Consider the following 17543-nt stretch of genomic DNA (forward strand, 5'->3'; position numbering starts at 1 on the left):
TAACGTAAGTCCTGAGCGAGTCAACTTTCGGCTCCGGCCCCTGGCTCATTTCCACTACTCATAGGCTGTAAAGTATTTATGCAACATCGCCTACTACTTGTCGCTCTCTCTGTGGAAAAGCCGAGGGATGCCCCTCCATGGGACGATGTTTCCCATCTTTATGGTGGTTGCCTTTATGTGTACTATCTTCACATGTTCATGGGTAGGTTTGCGATATTTCAAGTCTTGCCTGCCTGCCTATACGATACCTAGGATTTACTCATGGATTGGTCGCTTATGAGACCCCACGCAAGACATAAATTCCTGCGCCAAAACCTGATTTACACTAATTCAGTGCCAGTGAGGACCATCCATGTGCGATAATAACGGTGTGCTAATTAATCATTGTTATATAGGTCTATTACTTTTCCATGGTGATCCAAGTAATTTTCTCTTCAATTGTCCACTAACTCGTCAGTCGCGCAGTTATTGGATATTTTGCTTCGCTCCACCTGGTTGTGGTACATCCCATTTCGTTCACGCGGTTTGAGCCTCTCAGCGAGGGGGTTCATTTTTGGGGCTCTCGAAATGCTCCGTCGTGTGCAATGGAACTTCTGTAGGAGAGTGCAAAGTTCATCTTAGCATATTCACTAAAATCTGTTACAGATCGAGTGGAAAATGAACATCTTGGCAACATGGATCAGTATCGCGTTACTCGGGAAGTACCCCTGCCTTACTCCCGGGACGACGGAGACGAAGATGATTACTCCGGAACCGAGGACCTCTAGGCCCACATACCCAATGCAACGCGGCGCGTTCGGTGTCCCTTTCAAATCCACATTCCAGACGATTAGAACCACAGGACCCACACAGAAAAAGTCATATGAGCGGTAATATTGTTTAGATTCCCTAGAACATCTTCAATGAACCTGTCGTTCCCTTCCATTGATTATGTCCAATTTTCCGGCTTTGTGATAGTTGCAAGTAATAACATATGCACCTGTTTCCCAGTGTGACTACATGGTTAGTACAATGTGTTACAGTGGTTGGAGTTTAATGACGTGCTTGTTATATCACGCGGACAGGCCTGATGTGCCGATTAGCCCACGAATGGGCCCGAAGTGAGTGAAATTATGTCACTGAAATTAATGAAAGTCCTGACGGTTGCCGCTTGCTCACCATCGGCCGCATTGACTGCAACCTCCCTTGATCGAAAAAAAGCGCATTGCGTGGGCCGATGATATTTGCGTCCTAGCATCGGACACCGAGGGATGCCTCTGCCATGCATGTATGACGTGGCTGGGGCTGTGGAGCATGTGGCCAGCCGCCAAAACGTCTCAGCTGATTGGGCTTGGTCTGATCCTCAGCTCAACCAGTCAATCACGCTTGTTAGACCAACCGGATGTCTTGACGTTTGGGGCTCTTTTCTGATGTGATCTCCTCCTGAGCTTGTGAAATGCGTCATATCTGCGCGGTGAGTTCACTAAGCGTTACTTTCGCCATTGGGAGGGGAGGAAACGCTGTGTCTCATTTGCCCACGCATATTTATTCCGCTCTTGAACTCGCGTGAACCATACTTGGATCACGGTGTTGTTTATCCTGCACAAGATGTTCCTTCTGTTTTGATGCAACGCAACCATAGGGCGATTCCCAATGGAGATTCTCTGTCTCAGTTACGACAATCGCTTGCTACTGGTTATTTCTGTAACCCATAGCCGCTCATTCCTGCCGGCCCCTTTATACTGATCGTTTGTCGTGACCGTGGGTCGACTCAACCCCGGCCTATGAGGGCTTCCCAGAGGCGTAACATAAACACATAAGATTGGTAGGTCCAGATTAAGGGACCGCCTATCTGTAATATTGTTGACATGAACGAATGAGTGCGCGGCTTTCTGTCACCCTATTTTATCCTCATCCTCCACTTTTCGAATCATTGCGATTTGCGCACGTCTCTACGTTGTGTCACCCGTCCGCATCGAGAATCACGTTCCACCTTACAAAGTTACATGATATCCCATCTTTTCATGCGGAGTTGACCGAATTTATTGCGTCTTATAGCCGGAGTCATTCAGTTGGTGCACCTAATTAGACTGCCCCGAGGACCGCAACCCAGACCCCACACACAGACCAACCCCATCATGTACTGAAGATCCCCTCGTGCATACAACGTTGTAAACAATCGGGATGGTGATAACGAGGCTGCGGGGCTAACAAGACCCGAGATTGCCCGGCAAACACGTGTCGCTGGCATTTTACCAAAACCTCAGACGGCAAAGAAGGATAATTACCGACATGAAAAAAGCTGGCATCACGGCGTCATGCAGGTCCTAGCAGTTCCGACTTCCAAGTGGCCGCCAAGACCCTGACAGGAGGCTAACGAAGCAGGATCAACAGGAATGACGATATTATATACATCCTTTGATGTGGGCGGATGTTCCGTCGCTGGTTCTGAGGATCGCATAAGGAAATATAGTATGCATCGTAACAGGGAGGTCGATTTAAAGCTCGCTCTTTACCAATATCCGGTAGCACGGATCACAGTATGCATGTTCGCCTCGTTGGAAGAATGATGGGTCCTCAAAAGGTTTCTGACATGTCTAAACAATAACCGCAGTTTTAACTTGTGTCAAACACATGGCATCTTCGGACTCACTGAACATGTGAAACAACCTGGATGCCACCGTCTGCCAATGGCCTCAATGGCACCATCACGGATGGGCTTTCCACAACCAATGCCGGGAATGAGACGCAAACCGGGTTTAAGGAAGCTTCCGCAACGCGGGATCCTTAGCCGCACATGGCAAGGTTCGCAATAGGGGTGGCCTTTGTACACAGTAAAGCCAACATCGTCCTCCTCAACCCTAGTGCCTTTAGGAGCAGTTGACGAACGTGAAGGATCAAGGAATGGATCGCCACATTCGGCGCAGAAGAAGTGCAACTCGTGATAATAACGTTGTCCTCCTAGAGCAGGATCGTCAAGAGTGATGAACCGTTCGTCTGCAATAGGAGTCTTGCAGTGGTAACATTTAGGAGAAAATCTCTGGCACACGAAGTCACAAGGCTTCGTCACGTCACCCAGAATTACTGATGTAGTGAAAACTCACTTCGTGGAAATCAAGATGGCAGTAAGGATGACCACCATGCTCGAATGCGCTCACATGCTCTAAAAGTTCCCCACATTCTACGCACCTATTTAATGATGTGACCCGAAACGTGAGTCCCCTCGAGAGCTGTGCCTAAGAGTGGTGTCTTACTTGAAACAAGCTGGATGCCATCTTAGGTTCATCGCACTGACGATGCGGCCCACAATAGGGCTTCTGCAGCCAGCACACCTCAGACTAGAGCCTGGGGCAATGTTTGGAACGACAGTTCCATCTGTCGCGCGAAAGGGGGTGGAACCCCCCATCTGGACCCTCGCCCCAGCTGAAGGTGTTGGCGAAAAAGTGATCGATGGCGAACGATCATGGTGCTCCCCGGTGTCGTTCAAGTTATCCAGGTCAGAAGTGCGTTCTGCATCCTCAGAGTCTGGAAAACTAATCTGAGGGATTGGAACCAAAATGGAGACAATGTCTTCTGATTGACAAGATGGTGGCTTGAATGTCGCTTCGGATGTAGGGGATTGCATCTCTAAAGGAATGCGTGGGTCGGACCTAGGTCTCGGAGATTCACTACTAGGCCGATCCACGGAGACTGAGATGGATGGCAACTGCGGTGGTGGCGATATAGGCTCATTAAATTCAGAACCTGAATCGCTGTCCTCGTCCTCATCCTCGTCGTACTGAAAGGTTTGAGGGGGACTTCGGGGCGACATTTTTTTGGATCTTTCCCGCTGCTCTTGCGCCAACGCTTGTGTGGCCAGGCGCATGGCCATTGATTGAGGTTCTTGTGGACGTGAAAAGCGACCTAAAGGTGCCAGTTTGGGCCCATGAACTGGAGGGGGAGCATTCGGTACTTGAGATGTTGGAATTACCGGAAGCGTCGCCCTTTTGATCGGTGCTCTGGCGGCAGATGGTGACGACGTCTCTGAGCGCAGGATTCCACCGGCGTACGAAGACCGATACGTTTTGTCTGTTACATGGGGCATTTGCCGTTCGGTGCGTTCGGTGTCGCGGTGGGTGGATGCCGGGGAGTCAGAGGGAAGCGCTGGTAAGGAAGACATCGAAATGTTTTCGAGGGATCCTGAGGACAAATACGTATCGAATGCTTCCGGGTAAACTGCTTTCTCTTTTCCTTTAAGAGAACGAGAAGACAACGTTGGCTCATTTCCCGGAGTAGAATGGGTTTGCACAGCTGCTTCCAGGCCAACCACTGTCTCACTCGCAGTATCGGGTGCAGTTGTCAGCGCGGCCCGTGGTATTGGCTCCTTGACTTCTGGAGAATCCGTCAATCGAGGTCGTGGAGGTAAAGGCGGTTTTGGAGTTGTTGGAAGGGATTCCGATTTTTCTGGGGAATTCTGGGAGATGGTGGCTTCGCGCTGCTGTATCTCATGTGGTCCTGGGCGAGGGGGAATGGGTGGCGGAGGTTCAACATCGGTTTCCGTAGAGAAGTCATCCGGACCGAGTTGCACGGAGCGAGTCCCGGAAAAAGCTTGAGGCTGAGGAAGCGGTCCACGACGATATGTTATGGGAATTGCTTCACTTGGATTAACGGCGATAGAAGTAGTGAGATTCGATCCAAATGAATTCATCGTTTTTGAACGAGCGAGAAGTGCGTGGTGCGGCGTGCCTTTCAACTGCGCACCACTCTGTGCCAGCTGATTAAATGCATTTACTGTACCATCAACGTCCGCGCGGGGAATAGGGGTAGGTAACGCCCGACGGGGAGTAGGATCCTGAGGTGAAGTGAAGGCATTGGGCTGCGCCATTCGCTTATGGTGCTTCCAAAGCGGAGTGAAGCTGCCTTCTCTCACAGGCGACGAAGGGAGACTGGCCGATCCTGCAGATAAAGGCTGTTCAGCTTGGTAATGTGAACTGTGTGATAGAGGAACTAGCTTGGGATGGAAATGCTCCTGAATTGATGACGTATCATTTCTTAACCCACTAAAGGTATTGCTCATGGCTGCGACTGTGGGGGAACCACTGCTAGGTGGACGTGGTAGAGGTTTACGTCCAGTGTTAGAAGCTATGTTCAGTTCTGGCTGGGGCACAAAGCCATACGAGAGGCCCGTGGTCGTTATACTATGCGGTAATGGTCTGGGGTGAGGTAAAGGAGCAAACGAGTTTCCTGGCGGTTGGGGGACTGGCAAGTTCGGGGATGCCATGCTATGGAGAGGAGACGAGCTGTTCGTGTGACGGCCATGGGCATCAGGAGAAGGAAGAGGCCTCCTTTCTCTTTGTACAGGCGAGATCGCGCCAGGCCGGGACTGCGTGTCCTGCTGAAGAAACACAGGACTATTTGAACGAACTTGGCTGCGACTTTGAGTCTGGATGCCGCGAGGATCGAATGACTGGTGTCTAGCCGGTCGATAGAGGCGGTCCGCGTGCGTGGGCGGATAACTTGGATAGGAATAAGATTGAGATTGCTGCATCAATCGAACAGCGGGTTTTCGACCTTCGTTCGTTGTTTCTCGACGCGCTGTTCGGTGTCAATAATAGTAAATACCTCCCTCTGCTACTTTCGGTTCTGTTAAACATCCGTCTATTCATAGATCTCTGCTTCAGCCTAGGTCTTTCCGCCCAAAACCACCACACTGGGCAAAGGACGACCGTTGAGACGAACTATCTTGTTCACAACTGAATCGAGTATCAGCGATCGGATGCCACTCTTTCTGAATCGCTCCTCTGCTTCACCCTGTGAAAAATCCTGAAATAGTAGATATCGTACAGTATTTCCGCCCTAGTTTTATGTCCCCAGACGGAAATTTCAATGAAATAGGTGTGCGTACGCGTTGAGATTAGGGTCTGTATTCGCGTGCCCAGTTTCAGACTGCGAGACACTTCTTGGTTGTGACCATCGCGACAAATGAGTATTGAGATAGCTGCATATTGTGCATGTCCTTCAATTTGTACGGAGGCGTGTGGTGCCTAGAACTTGCTATTGAAGCCTTATCGCATACATTAAAGTCCATGGCCTCACCAAGTCGTCACTTTTCGAACCTCTGTCATTCCAATGAGGTCGCACTTCCTCAATGCGCATGTGAATCCCTAGACTTCACTTTTCACCGGCACATTTCGACGATCCAGTCGCTAATGTATTTTCGTTCTTTGCATGAACGTCGACTCTGATGGCCGATCCCCCTTTGATAATCGTAGCATCGCTAGAGCGCCGTCCCATTCCCATATGGCGCTCTACATCTGAACGCGCCTCGTGGCTAAATCCATATAAGCGGCAGAGTGGGGGCAAGGCTTGACAACAGATTTTATAATGTCTGCCACGACCACTACCCCTGCATCCGGCGGCTACGTTCAGCGATTGAACAACTGGTGAGTTTCCATGCGTCCAGTTCAACCTAAGTGTCGCTGGCTGAATGTTTTGGACCAGGCTCCAGCAGGCAGTATGGCAATAACGTTCCACATTGCGATTCATCAGACGCTTATTTGATGTTTCATTATGCAGGGAAAAAATCCTCAACTAACTTGGAGTGAGGTATGCAATCACTCAGATCAATTGACTTTGATTAGCAGTAACCAAGCTCTAATTCTCTAGAAACAAGAAGGCCCACAGAATGCTCCGGAATGGACTTCTACGGTCTTAGGTGGGCTACACTCACCTAGGATGAAGCCATATATTTTATCGATTGCACTGATGTTTTTTCTTTCAGTTGAGGGTAAATCCCTAGGCACTTCGTCTGCGTCCAAGAAAGCCTTGGCACGTGATGGGGCGGCCAAAATTGTGGGTGGTTGACTCAACGATGATGCGAAGCTTGTGATCGATTTCCTGCTATTGATAGGCTCTCGAAGCGCTGGAAAGTGAACGATATGGAGCTTCGACTTCCGATGAGTAGTTAGAGGTTTGGTTGCGGTTTGCCTCGATGTTCATGCTTGCTTTGTCTCATCGAGTTTTTGGTGTCATTCTCGGCTTCTGTCTCTAGTTTCGTTTGCTTCCCTGGAGGAAATACAGTTCTATCTGGATGGCTCCTTATTGGAATTGAGAGTGTTCCTCTTAATTGAGCAAGGTTGTGAGATCGAGGGCGCCTATATCTGAGGCGGTGCGTTAGCCAGGAGGCCAAACACGTGCCCTTGCGCCGCTTTGAACCTGGCCTCCACAATCGTCCTGAGTTTGAGGGCAGAACCTTGTGAGATTGTAAGCCCAGGTTCTACATAAGCCTCAGAACTGTTCCTTACGAGCACCAAAGGAATGTGCTTTACTTTCAGTCGCACCCCGAATATGTCTCGACCTTCCTCCTCCACCGTGCCATCGAGAATCTTGCGGATCACTGCTCCCGACACTGAAAACAACAGGGAATCTTCCTCTACGCCTGCACATCATGCTACTCATGGACTTGCTCGTTTCCGCAACCCCTGGCTTTCATATACAAATCCTGTCACTCCAAAGTCCCTTGTTAAGGCAAGGCATCCTGCTTCTCTGCCAACTAACAGTACCAGTGACCGGAAAAATCAGGCAGCTTGGCAGTTTAGCCCTCCAGTAATCCCCGATAACATCGCGACTCTTATTCCTGTGCATAAACCTCTTTGGGGGGCTGATCCCGCCGACAAATCAAAGCTTAAAGCAACATGGCTGGGGTGTGGACCATTTCCTACCGCCTTATGTGGATGTATTGATGTTCCCGCCTCGTAGACATGCGTCATTTATGTTGGAGTTGCCAACTCCCCCTGGCGCTAGTCGTGGGGCTCGTATACTCTTCGACCCTGTGTTTAGCGATCGTTGTTTCATGGTGCAGTTTGCGGGCCCAAAGCGCTACACAAGTCAGTTATGACCTTTCATAGCTCACACCCATCTCGCGTAATGACCACCACAATATTCAATGGCTTATTAGAGGCACCCTGTCAAGTTGAGGATCTCCCAGAATTCGACTTGGTACTGATATCCGTAAGTCTTGAGTGCTCCCTCGTGCTCGATTGCACTTAGCTGGATCCCATAGCATAATCATTATGACCAGTATGGACTCATGAGTGATCCCCACCCAAGTTGAAGTATTGATCATATTCACAGCATGGACACAAATACGTTAACCAAAATCGCCCGACGTCAGTCTGTGTATGTCCTCAGCACACTGGGGAATGAGTATTATTGGACCACCCTAGCATTTGCCAAGGGAACCGTCCAGTGCCTTGACTGGTGGCAGGATCGCATAGTTGATATTGCACTTCCCGCCGAGGACGACCCCGACAAAGCAGTCGAAACACAATTTATGGTGACATGTGTCCCTGCTCAACATCAAGCGAATCGCGGCATCCTGGATCGGAATCAGTCACTATGGGCTGGCTTTGTCGTTACCTCTGTTGCAGAAAAGAGGCATCCCATGGAGAAGGACTTCAAAGTGTACTTCACTGGCGATACTGGATACCGCTATGTCCCTGACGGAGCCGAAGAGGACGATCGAAACGTATGTCCTGCATTCAAAGAAATAGGAGAGAAATTCGGTGGCTTCGATCTCGCTTTCTTGCCGATCGGGTACGATCCTCTATCCCTCATCACTTTCTCGCATTAAGGTCTATTTAGTGCTTATCTGCCGCGCGAGTTCATGTCATCGATCCATTGTGCGCCTCAGGATGCAGCGCTAATTTATAGGGATGTCAAGGCGAAGCGAGCGATAGGAATGCATTGGGGGTACGCGCAGAGACCTCTGGTCCTGGATCCTTCTACTGAAATATTTTTACAGCACCTGGGTGCTCACTAGTGAACCGGTAATGGAACCACCTCAGAAGCTGAGGGAAGCTTGCCAGAAGTTGGGGATACCGGATGGCCACTTTGTTGTCTCGGATCTCGGTGAGACGAAAACTTTCGATTGTTGACATGTTCGTTCAGTGTACTATATTGCGAGTCTATGCTTTAATCAAACTCTTGAGTATAATTTTGGCAAAGGTTCACGCGCAAATGCGGGCCCCTCTTCACATAGCACGAGGATCGAAGTTGAAGGCATCACGACGATGAATACGAAACTCAATGGGTTTAACGAGCAATGTCAGTCATCTAGAATTCCCGAAGATAAGGGGTGTTCGGCGGAGCTGCTTTTTGAAAATATCCCATTAGACGTTGTAATTCGGAACGATGCTATTGTGATTCTGAACTCAAAATCATGAAGGGAGGGTGATGCAGGGATGAACGAGCCTGCAAGTCATGCATGGACCTGAACTTTCGCATTGGTCGAGTACGCCCAGCTTGCGCGGGAATGGGGTATCACTAGAAAGAGAAAGCCAGCCTTGCCGAGGATCCCTCGATGGTCCATTGCCTTGGGTAAATGCACGAGTTACAATTTACAGAGGGGGTCGGTTGCTCCTTCACAAAATCGCTACTCTCATGCCCAGAGAACAGTGCGTCGCTTCTGTCGGAGCTCCCAGGGGCACCTGAAGTTTCCCAAGTACCCTCAGATTCAGAGCGTCCTGTTCTGCTTTCATGAGCACCTCGACGATGGATGCCCTAACAGCTGCGCAGGAGGATTCAAAGGCATCCCGAAAGAAAGCCGAGCCGGCATGCACTCAGCACCGCCGGCAGTGGCGACGCAAGCAAGGCAAAGCCTGTGACAAACGACGCACTTGATCCAGGGAAAGCCTCCAGATACGACGACGGATGCATCGTCCTTCTACGCAACCTAGTCCGCCCAAGCCTCATTCCAAACTCTGGCCGTGAGATTTTGCACCGCGGTGAATTGAATGATCCCAGAAGTTTTTCAAATTTCGAAGCGGAACCGTGCCTTTCGACCTTTGAGGCCGAAAGTCAAACAGTCAATGCATGAGAGACGGATGAGTTGATGGACACGCAAAATTGGCCCCAAAACAGTGAGAGAAGCCTGTCCACATTGAGCGACGCGTCAGTGAAGCGTTTGATGAAAATGAAGTTCCCACGTTCGACGCGGAGAATGCCCGATTGCGTCCAACAGGAAAGACGACTATGGCAGACCACTCGCAGATAATTGATTTGACTCTAGAATCGGGTTCGGAGTCCGATGAAGTGGCGATAATCAATGATCCATGCGTTAGCTCTACTGCAACGCCATATGTAACCGCAGCAGACGAGCGACAAAGGTTGCGACCCGACGAGCACACGGGAGCCGATAGTGCTGGTGACTTCACCATAAACTTCTTGAGTTAACTCTCGATTGATTTTCCTTCTCCACGCTAGATCTATCACATATTCTTGATATCGATCTTGGTCCTGCACCGAAATATGGTGTCCGCCGACCTCAAGATGAGCCAGATGAGCTTGAGAAATTATGGAAGGAACGGCTTGCAAGGGTAAATAAGGGTATCAAAGCTTACAAAGTAACGAGTTTCCAGCATGACCGTACATCAGAACGTCGGGTAAGACGATGTCGCTTCAAACAGTGACGCTTTTCTAATCGTCGCTCCGTCCAGGAACTAATTTATGGTTACGGTGACAAGAGGTACAACTATGCTGATCTTGAGAAACTGAGTGGTTGGCCCTTGCGCACAACTCAAATTCGGCTTCAGCATTTCGGCCTCCCTCTCAGCAAGCAGCGTGCATTATATCACTCGCAGCTGCACGGCTGCCTCCTTCATCCGGAGCACAGAATAGAATTTTCCCCAATTCAGTTTGAAGCCAGCACGTCAGGGGGTAAGTAAGTCACCCCCATTGATTTTTTGCAAACTAAGATGGGCGTCATATCCCGAGGGGTCAACATTATCATCCAGCACGGCCCCTATGCCGTCACAGCTAGTACTGTGCAGGCTGGGACTCGTGCTAATGTCCCGGATTGGGATTCGCGCAGCCAGACCGTGGACAACAGTTCATCATCTCGTTCTGGAAGCATCCTTTATAAGAAACATGGTATTTTTTTTCCGCTCTTCCATCTTGCCGTTCTATCGAGACATTTCAAAGAGTTCAGTCTCCACAACGACGAGAAATATTGGGAGACAGTTAATTCACATTTCGTGAAGGCACGAACCACAAAAATGTACATCAGTATGTTAAGTGTCCATATTACCCCTCGCTATAACTCATGTGGTGTGGCAGGAGGCACAAATGAAATATTTAACACAATAGACTCAGAAGGGGGTGACATCTTGACGCCAAGGGGGGTTTTACTCGAGCCACGTCATGACACCGAATATAACCACTACTTCAGCTGTAATGATGTTGCATTTGACCCGACTAAGTCGGTTTATGGCACCCAGACTCTTAAGCGCGCTGATTTTGCTTTTTTCAGCCCGGGTTCATTCATCTCTGCCTCCGCTGATGGGACTATCAAAAGCTGGACGCCCACGGAAGGGAGTATCCCCTTCTTTGAGCCGGATTCTTTAGATGAAACCCAACCCTCATTCGACGAGGATATGCTGGGCCCAAACTATCAATTCCAGCGCGGAGAATCTATCCCGGCTGCGACATGGGGACAAGGTGATTATGAAACACTCTTTTATCAGAAGGTCTTCTGTACAAATCTGGCCCTTTCCTAGATATACTTGATCCCGGAGGATTGGAAGCGTCGCCGAATCAGGTTATTTTCAAGCCAGACTCATCTATTCTCGCAATCTGCACCGACAAGACCGGAGTAATACACCTGGTGGATAACCGGGATGCGGGCAAGGGAGCAACGTCACTAGAAGTTTCAAGGTCCTCTGTCCACAATACTTATGAAACACAGGCGGTATGGGGTCGGGGATATTCACTCAACCGATTGTTCGGAGGCACATGCCGCAATGATGAACCTGGTGGAGGTTGTGTGACAATGTTTTCCCCAGGTGACGCGACTTGGGTCTCAGACCCTCTCTCCAGGGAGAGTGAAGATTGCCAGGGTCTTGCGCTGGACAGTCAGGGTAGGTCGGACCACTTATTCTCTCCATCTAACTCAACGTCAGGCTAGGCAGTCGACTGCTTGTGGTCTCCAGTTTTACGCGCACTGAAGATGAGGCTGCGTACGCTTGCCGTGTATATGATGTGCGTGCCAGCTGCAATGTGGCTTCAATGACTCTTCCCCCAAAACTTCTCCAAGATACTGGCTACGCCACAACCTTGCCCACCAGTACATTAGTAACAAATGTCACCATCAGTCCCGATAATGTGTTGTTTTCTATTTCCCAGTCCGATGATACCGTGGACGTTTTCGATTTCAGATATATCCGACTCTCGGATCCCTTATACCATTGTATGCATGATGCCTCAGCTGATGTCCCAAATGGTTATTACGGTGTGACCTGCATGCAGTGGTATACTAATTATCACCGTGGGCCAAATATACTCTTGAGTGGCGGTGGGGACGGTGGGTTCAGACGATTACCTTTGCCTGGTATCTGCTCAAGTTTCCTTAGGCGCTGTTCGGCTGTGGGATCTCAGACGTTCCTCCGAAGACACCGGGAAGGCAATCTGCGAGATGTCCTCAGGTATCGGATACTTCCATTGTGGAGATATCTATAGAGATGAACTGCCGCTCATCGTGTATGTCTGTCTCCTCCACTATCTCGATCATTTCAGTAAATCCTCTTCTCGTTATGCCAGCGGTGACTGTGACGGAAGAATTCTTGAGTTTAGAGAACCAATATACATAACTTGATTTTGTGGGACCTTGATTGTTTCTGTCATCTTCTTGGTCAACCGAGTTGTCTTTGCACTTGCGTGGGTCTTCACATCAGGAGACTCTTTCAGGTCATTTCCGCCACCAGAGTGAGGGCTGTCACTTGCACTACAAGCACATAATTGTAGGGGCAGCGGAAATGAATACAAAGGTTTGAACATGTAAAGAAGAGAGCGGCGTCAAGCAATGAACGCGTCGATAGGGCCTTGGTGGTTTCGGGGTACTTTGGGAGTAGCAGGACCTTTCCACCGTATCGTACAAGGCTACGACACTGGCTGGTTTCAAAGTGCGACGCTGTTCTCGAGCTGTCGAAGCGCATCATCGCTCGATAAGGACGATAAGGCATGGTGTCCTCGCCGTAGGGCTCCAGAAGGCAACTGGTCAGCGGCCTGAGACATGGACCCAGGATCTCCTAGATGCATGTGCGACACTCGACCGCTCAGCGCGCGGCTCCGAATGCCAGGATCGATAAAGACAGCGCGGGAGCTGGGAAGAGATATAGTGGAGGGTGGATGTCACTTTAAAAATGCGGGATGTCGAGCGCGTATCAAACATCTAAGTAAAGCCATTGGGCTGCATAGTGAATATAAAGGTGTCACTCATGGAGCTGGAATAGGAGCGCATTGTCGGCTCCGGCCCTCTATCTTCTGATGGTTCGGAGACGGTTATGGAGGGCAAGCTGTGAGGCATCCGCGGGGAAGCGACAATAGATACGAACAGTTATCAACAGTGCCATTCAATTGTACACCACAATTCCGAGACGCAGCCATGGACAGGGCACTTTCCGCAACCTCGTCCGCACTCATTGGTCGATATTCATTCGTTCAGGTAGGCTGCCCAAATTTCTGGACAGTCTCCCAGCGCCCTTACATTTCGGTCCCCCCGCGAAAGCTCCCTTGTGCCAGTGGACAAAAAGGGAGAACGTCAGTGGAAAGCTTGGAGTTGGATGACCACTGACTCCCGAGGAAGGAATGGTCTTTTGCCTTGGCGTCTTGCGCTCAAGCTTAGTTTCTGGTCCGGCAGAAGTTGACGAGAATCATCTAGGTACGTAAGATACGAGAATTTTCACCCTGAGGATTTGTGCGTAATTAACGACCTCGCGCAACACGCAGAGCCATAAAATTGTCCTAGCCACGACAATCACGAAAAGGGTATGTGAGAAACAACACAAGCAATATGAAAGAGGAGATGAGCTTCATGAATATCTAGGCAGCGTGGACAGCGACTTCTAAGTACGAGGACTCGCAAAGGTCTCCCGTGATGCTCTGATAGGTCTTATTATTGGAAACATCATCTCAAATAGCCAATAAAGCATTGATGCTCGCCCATGCAAGGGGCGGTGGAGAAGGAGCGTGCAGCAGAATCCGGGGGACTGCGACGCTCGCGACGAAGTCCCCCCGTGGCCACAGACATGTCGGAAAATCGCGAAATCGATCAAAAACACAAGACTTGACATTTAAAACGCCAAAATTTGACGTTTAAACGTGAATTTTGGCATCCAAACGTTGTGATAAATTGTTTATGGCGTTTTTATACCCCTCAAACGCTCTGAATACGTTTTTAATAACTTAATAAATGTGTCATAAATGCTTCCCACAGCATCAAAATCGTCAAAAACCTGTCTCATATAACACACAAAGTACCACCACATCTGACCAATGCATTCTCATCGGCTGTTGGATAGTTGTTGTAAAAAACGCCATGAAACGTTTCCTGGGCGTTTAAACGATATACGGGATTTTCCGACACACGATTAGCTGTGGCACGTGTTGTTAAAGGCGGAGAATGCCGATTCAAATTTTCTCTCATCCATCTCCCATTCTCGTCTGCCCTTCCCCCCCAACGTTAGGGTTCATCTCGCCCTACAAGAACATTAGATTTCAACTTAGATCAATAAGAACCAATAACATTGTCAAATGGTAAGTTGTCTCTTGTCATGGCATGCCAGTTGAACCCCTGTTGATGAACCCCGGCTAGTCTTACGGAGGCGGTTATCGTGGCGGTTTTGGTCAAACCGGAGTCTACAATGGCTTTGGCGAAAGTGGCCTTGGCAATAATTTGAGGGATGTTGATTGGAAGAGCGCCCACTTAACGAAGTTTGAAAAGAACTTCTACCGAGAGGATCCTCGAGTCACTGCTCGCACTGAATTCCAAGTCGAAGAGTTCCGGAGGGCTAAGGAGATAAAGGTTGGGTATTATTGTACTTTACAAGAACATTACCTCACATGTTGTCGTCAAGTGTCGAGGGACCGAGATCCCACGTCCAGTAACCAGTTTTGAGGAAGCCGGGTTTCCCGATTACATTATGGCCTCAATCAAGGCTCAGGGCTTCAAGGAACCATCAGCCATCCAGTGTCAAGCGTGGCCTATGGCTTTGTCAGGTATGATTTGCCCACGATCAGAAGGCCGGGCGCTTATTAATCATCCACTAGGCCGCGACGTAATTGCCATCGCACAAACTGGAAGCGGGAAAACCATTGCCTTTGCTCTTCCTGCCATGTTACACATCAATGCGTGAGCTCAGCTGATTGCTCATAAAAGCTGTCATGAACTCCGATTCTTCTAGGCAACCTTTGTTGTCCCCAGGCGATGGTCCAATCGCTCTTGTTCTGGCCCCCACTCGTGAATTGGCAGTCCAAATCCAGCAAGAATGCACTAAATTTGGGTACATATTTTACACACTTTTATTTTGATTACTGATCATTACTGACATACTCTTCCAGTGCGAGCTCCCGCATTCGTAACACAGCCATATATGGCGGTGCCGCCAAAGGGCCTCAGATTCGGGATCTTCAAAGAGGCGTTGAAATTGTCATTGCTACTCCTGGGCGCTTGATCGACATGCTAGAGGCAGGTAAAACTAACTTGCGAAGAATCACATACTTGGTCATGGACGAGGCGGATCGAATGCTGGATATGGGCTTCGAACCGCAAATCCGGAAGATCGTCTCCCAAATCAGGCCTGATCGACAAACTCTGATGTTCAGCGCCACATGGCCAAAGGACGTTCAGAAGCTCGCTGCGGTAGGCCCAATATGAGCTGGAGATGATGTTAGCATTGAATTATTACTGCAGGCTTTCTTGAAGAACCCTATGCAGGTTAACATAGGTTCAACGGAACTCACGGCAAACCATAATATCGAACAAATCCTTGAAATTTGCACTGAGTACGAGAAGCGTGGGAAGCTGCTTAAACACCTGGACCAGATCAGCAGTGAAAATGCCAAAGTCCTTATATTCGTTGCTACGAAGCGTGTCGCGGATGAGATTACCAAGTTTCTTCGCCAGGATGGCTGGCCTGCTTTGGCCATACACGGTGACAAGGAGCAGTAAGTGCCAACGATCTGCGCTGCCTGCCTATTGCTAATCATGTTTCCAGACGTGAGAGGGACTGGGTTCTAGGCGAATTTAGGGCTGGCCGTTCGCCGATTTTGATTGCAACAGACGTTGCCAGTCGTGGTCTTGGTATGATTTATTGCTCTCATTCTAACCATTCCGTGCCATAGCGGCGTTGTACCATCGTCATGACAAGTGGGCATCTGCCTTGAGGGCTGACACCTTCTGTTCTGTCGACGGTCAAAGATGTGTGAAGACGAAAGGTGAACTCAGACGAGGCAGGTATGCGGCAATCTCGCTCTACAGACTAGACTCGCGGCGTACATCATGCACTTCTCCACTTCTGGTGAGCAAACAAATCTATCGACTCTGGTGTCCGTCAGTTGCATTGGGGCCGTCGTCTGGCTGATGGCTCCTATTCTGTCTTGACGATGAGAGGTGCATCGCCAAGCCCCTGTGCAACTCCAAGGTGCTAGAAACCGTTGGATGATTGCTTACCCTACGACCACCTGGGTGGTCATGTACGTTTCCGCTGTCTGTGGGTTTGACTGGGTCAATACTGTCATCAAGTGTCTTCGTCAAGAAAGTGTTCATCCTTTGCATTTTGGTTGGCTGGTTGCTCTCTTCCCCAACACGTCTTCACTGTCGGTTGATCGAAAGGACACGTCTCGGCGCGACTGCTGCACATTCCGTATCCTGCTTCTGATTATCTGACTTTTCTTCTGCATATGTCTGTGCTCCATCGTTTCGGTTCATTGTGTTGTTCGTGCTGCTGCTCTCTTTCGTAAAATGCAGACGTGAAAGACGTCGGCTATGTCATCGTGAGATTTTTTTTCGCGTCCCAGGTGTCATTGCTCAGTCACTTTTCTTAGAACTACGATTTCCCTAATAATTGTGAAGACTACATCCACCGAATTGGTCGCACTGGGGTACGTGTCATGTATTTCTTCTCTGGAGTTAGCGATTTGCTGACTATCGAGCCCCTTCCACAGCGTGCGGGTGCGAAGGGTGTTTCGTATACTTACTTCACCGCCGACAACTCAAAAGCTGCTCGTGAACTCGTAGCTATCTTAAGAGAAGCCAAGTCTGCAGTTCCTCCTGAGTTAGAGCAAATGGCCATGTACGGCGGTGGTACGCATCTTCCCTTGCTTTGCTGATCAGTCACTAAATCTTCCCGTCTCAGGAGGTGGCAATCGCAGTGAGCACTCAGATCGCGCCCTTGAAAAATATTATTTGCTTATTTGACTCGTTCATAGGTCGTTTCGGTAGCGGTGGCGGCAGTGGCGGTGGTGGTGGTCGCGGGGGTAATCGTGGTGGTCGTGGAGGATTCGGTGGAGGTCGCGGCAGCTACAGTCGCTGGTAGATCCTTGAGATGCTGCTTCGCGAGTCCCCCTTTATTCGTCTAGACGTGGTTTGATCGGTATTTCTGCCTTCAAGGCCTTTAATACGCTTCTAATAGAGATTGTTGCTGTGTATTTGATAATGGGCGCTTCTGGAAGCACGTGCTCGGGTTGATGCCCCCGCAAGTCCAATGCAGCTGGTTAGCGTGTTGCGCGACTTTCTAGGCTGAGGTAGCCGT

The 17543-nt window shown here is 49.5% G+C and overlaps 9 protein-coding genes across 9 annotated transcripts; 7 read left to right on the forward strand and 2 right to left on the reverse strand.

The window, feature by feature from the left end:
• Positions 1-127: 127 nt before the first annotated feature.
• Positions 128-767, forward strand: EI90DRAFT_3145638 (EXS family-domain-containing protein; the record flags this gene model as incomplete). The annotated part of the gene is made up of 5 exons (XM_039065319.1): positions 128-202; positions 253-339; positions 396-422; positions 466-595; positions 646-767. 5 exons carry the CDS (start codon positions 128-130, stop codon positions 765-767), a joined length of 441 nt encoding a protein of 146 aa, XP_038916166.1.
• A 1710-nt stretch (positions 768-2477) lies between these two features.
• On the reverse strand, positions 2478-3385 carry EI90DRAFT_2920349 (uncharacterized protein; the record flags this gene model as incomplete). The annotated part of the gene is made up of 4 exons (XM_039054738.1): positions 2478-2576; positions 2633-3019; positions 3084-3168; positions 3234-3385. 4 exons carry the CDS (start codon positions 3383-3385, stop codon positions 2478-2480), a joined length of 723 nt encoding a protein of 240 aa, XP_038916167.1.
• A 2848-nt stretch (positions 3386-6233) lies between these two features.
• On the forward strand, positions 6234-7009 carry EI90DRAFT_3058026 (uncharacterized protein). The gene is made up of 5 exons (XM_039060339.1): positions 6234-6401; positions 6460-6472; positions 6535-6564; positions 6625-6673; positions 6740-7009. Exons 1-5 carry the CDS (start codon positions 6343-6345, stop codon positions 6820-6822), a joined length of 234 nt encoding a protein of 77 aa, XP_038916168.1. The 5' UTR covers positions 6234-6342; the 3' UTR covers positions 6823-7009.
• Positions 6879-8969, forward strand: EI90DRAFT_1024320 (N-acyl-phosphatidylethanolamine-hydrolyzing phospholipase D). The gene is made up of 9 exons (XM_039051412.1): positions 6879-7221; positions 7293-7485; positions 7540-7661; positions 7717-7844; positions 7901-7968; positions 8021-8037; positions 8092-8553; positions 8602-8709; positions 8762-8969. The coding sequence occupies exons 2-9, from the start codon at positions 7306-7308 to the stop codon at positions 8892-8894; spliced, it is 1218 nt and encodes a 405-aa protein (XP_038916169.1). The 5' UTR covers positions 6879-7221; positions 7293-7305; the 3' UTR covers positions 8895-8969.
• A 961-nt stretch (positions 8970-9930) lies between these two features.
• On the forward strand, positions 9931-10974 carry EI90DRAFT_1024686 (uncharacterized protein). Its single transcript, XM_039051413.1, has 5 exons — positions 9931-10162; positions 10222-10400; positions 10455-10483; positions 10551-10887; positions 10939-10974. The coding sequence occupies exons 1-4, from the start codon at positions 9991-9993 to the stop codon at positions 10633-10635; spliced, it is 465 nt and encodes a 154-aa protein (XP_038916170.1). The 5' UTR covers positions 9931-9990; the 3' UTR covers positions 10636-10887; positions 10939-10974.
• Positions 10560-11353, forward strand: EI90DRAFT_3058030 (uncharacterized protein). Its single transcript, XM_039060340.1, has 2 exons — positions 10560-11022; positions 11074-11353. The coding sequence occupies exon 1, from the start codon at positions 10762-10764 to the stop codon at positions 10993-10995; it is 234 nt and encodes a 77-aa protein (XP_038916171.1). The 5' UTR covers positions 10560-10761; the 3' UTR covers positions 10996-11022; positions 11074-11353.
• A 308-nt stretch (positions 11354-11661) lies between these two features.
• EI90DRAFT_1024771 (uncharacterized protein) lies at positions 11662-12651 on the forward strand. Its single transcript, XM_039051414.1, has 3 exons — positions 11662-12316; positions 12366-12492; positions 12553-12651. Exons 1-3 carry the CDS (start codon positions 12022-12024, stop codon positions 12605-12607), a joined length of 477 nt encoding a protein of 158 aa, XP_038916172.1. The 5' UTR covers positions 11662-12021; the 3' UTR covers positions 12608-12651.
• A 997-nt stretch (positions 12652-13648) lies between these two features.
• EI90DRAFT_3058034 (uncharacterized protein) lies at positions 13649-14125 on the reverse strand. Its single transcript, XM_039060341.1, has 2 exons — positions 13741-14125; positions 13649-13672 (listed from the first exon to the last, which is right to left on the reverse strand). The coding sequence occupies exon 1, from the start codon at positions 14082-14084 to the stop codon at positions 13857-13859; it is 228 nt and encodes a 75-aa protein (XP_038916173.1). The 5' UTR covers positions 14085-14125; the 3' UTR covers positions 13649-13672; positions 13741-13856.
• Positions 14126-14399: 274 nt separating this feature from the next.
• On the forward strand, positions 14400-17520 carry EI90DRAFT_2996083 (P-loop containing nucleoside triphosphate hydrolase protein). Its single transcript, XM_039056206.1, has 13 exons — positions 14400-14547; positions 14606-14815; positions 14868-15009; positions 15061-15142; positions 15195-15293; positions 15352-15652; positions 15704-15957; positions 16008-16093; positions 16760-16785; positions 16837-16893; positions 16957-17095; positions 17148-17162; positions 17221-17520. The coding sequence occupies exons 1-13, from the start codon at positions 14545-14547 to the stop codon at positions 17325-17327; spliced, it is 1521 nt and encodes a 506-aa protein (XP_038916174.1). The 5' UTR covers positions 14400-14544; the 3' UTR covers positions 17328-17520.
• The last annotated feature ends 23 nt before the right edge of the window (positions 17521-17543 follow it).

This window comes from Cantharellus anzutake (assembly GCF_015039405.1).
Source record: "Cantharellus anzutake strain C23 chromosome Unknown EI90scaffold_23, whole genome shotgun sequence".
Lineage (NCBI taxonomy): Eukaryota > Fungi > Basidiomycota > Agaricomycetes > Cantharellales > Hydnaceae > Cantharellus > Cantharellus anzutake.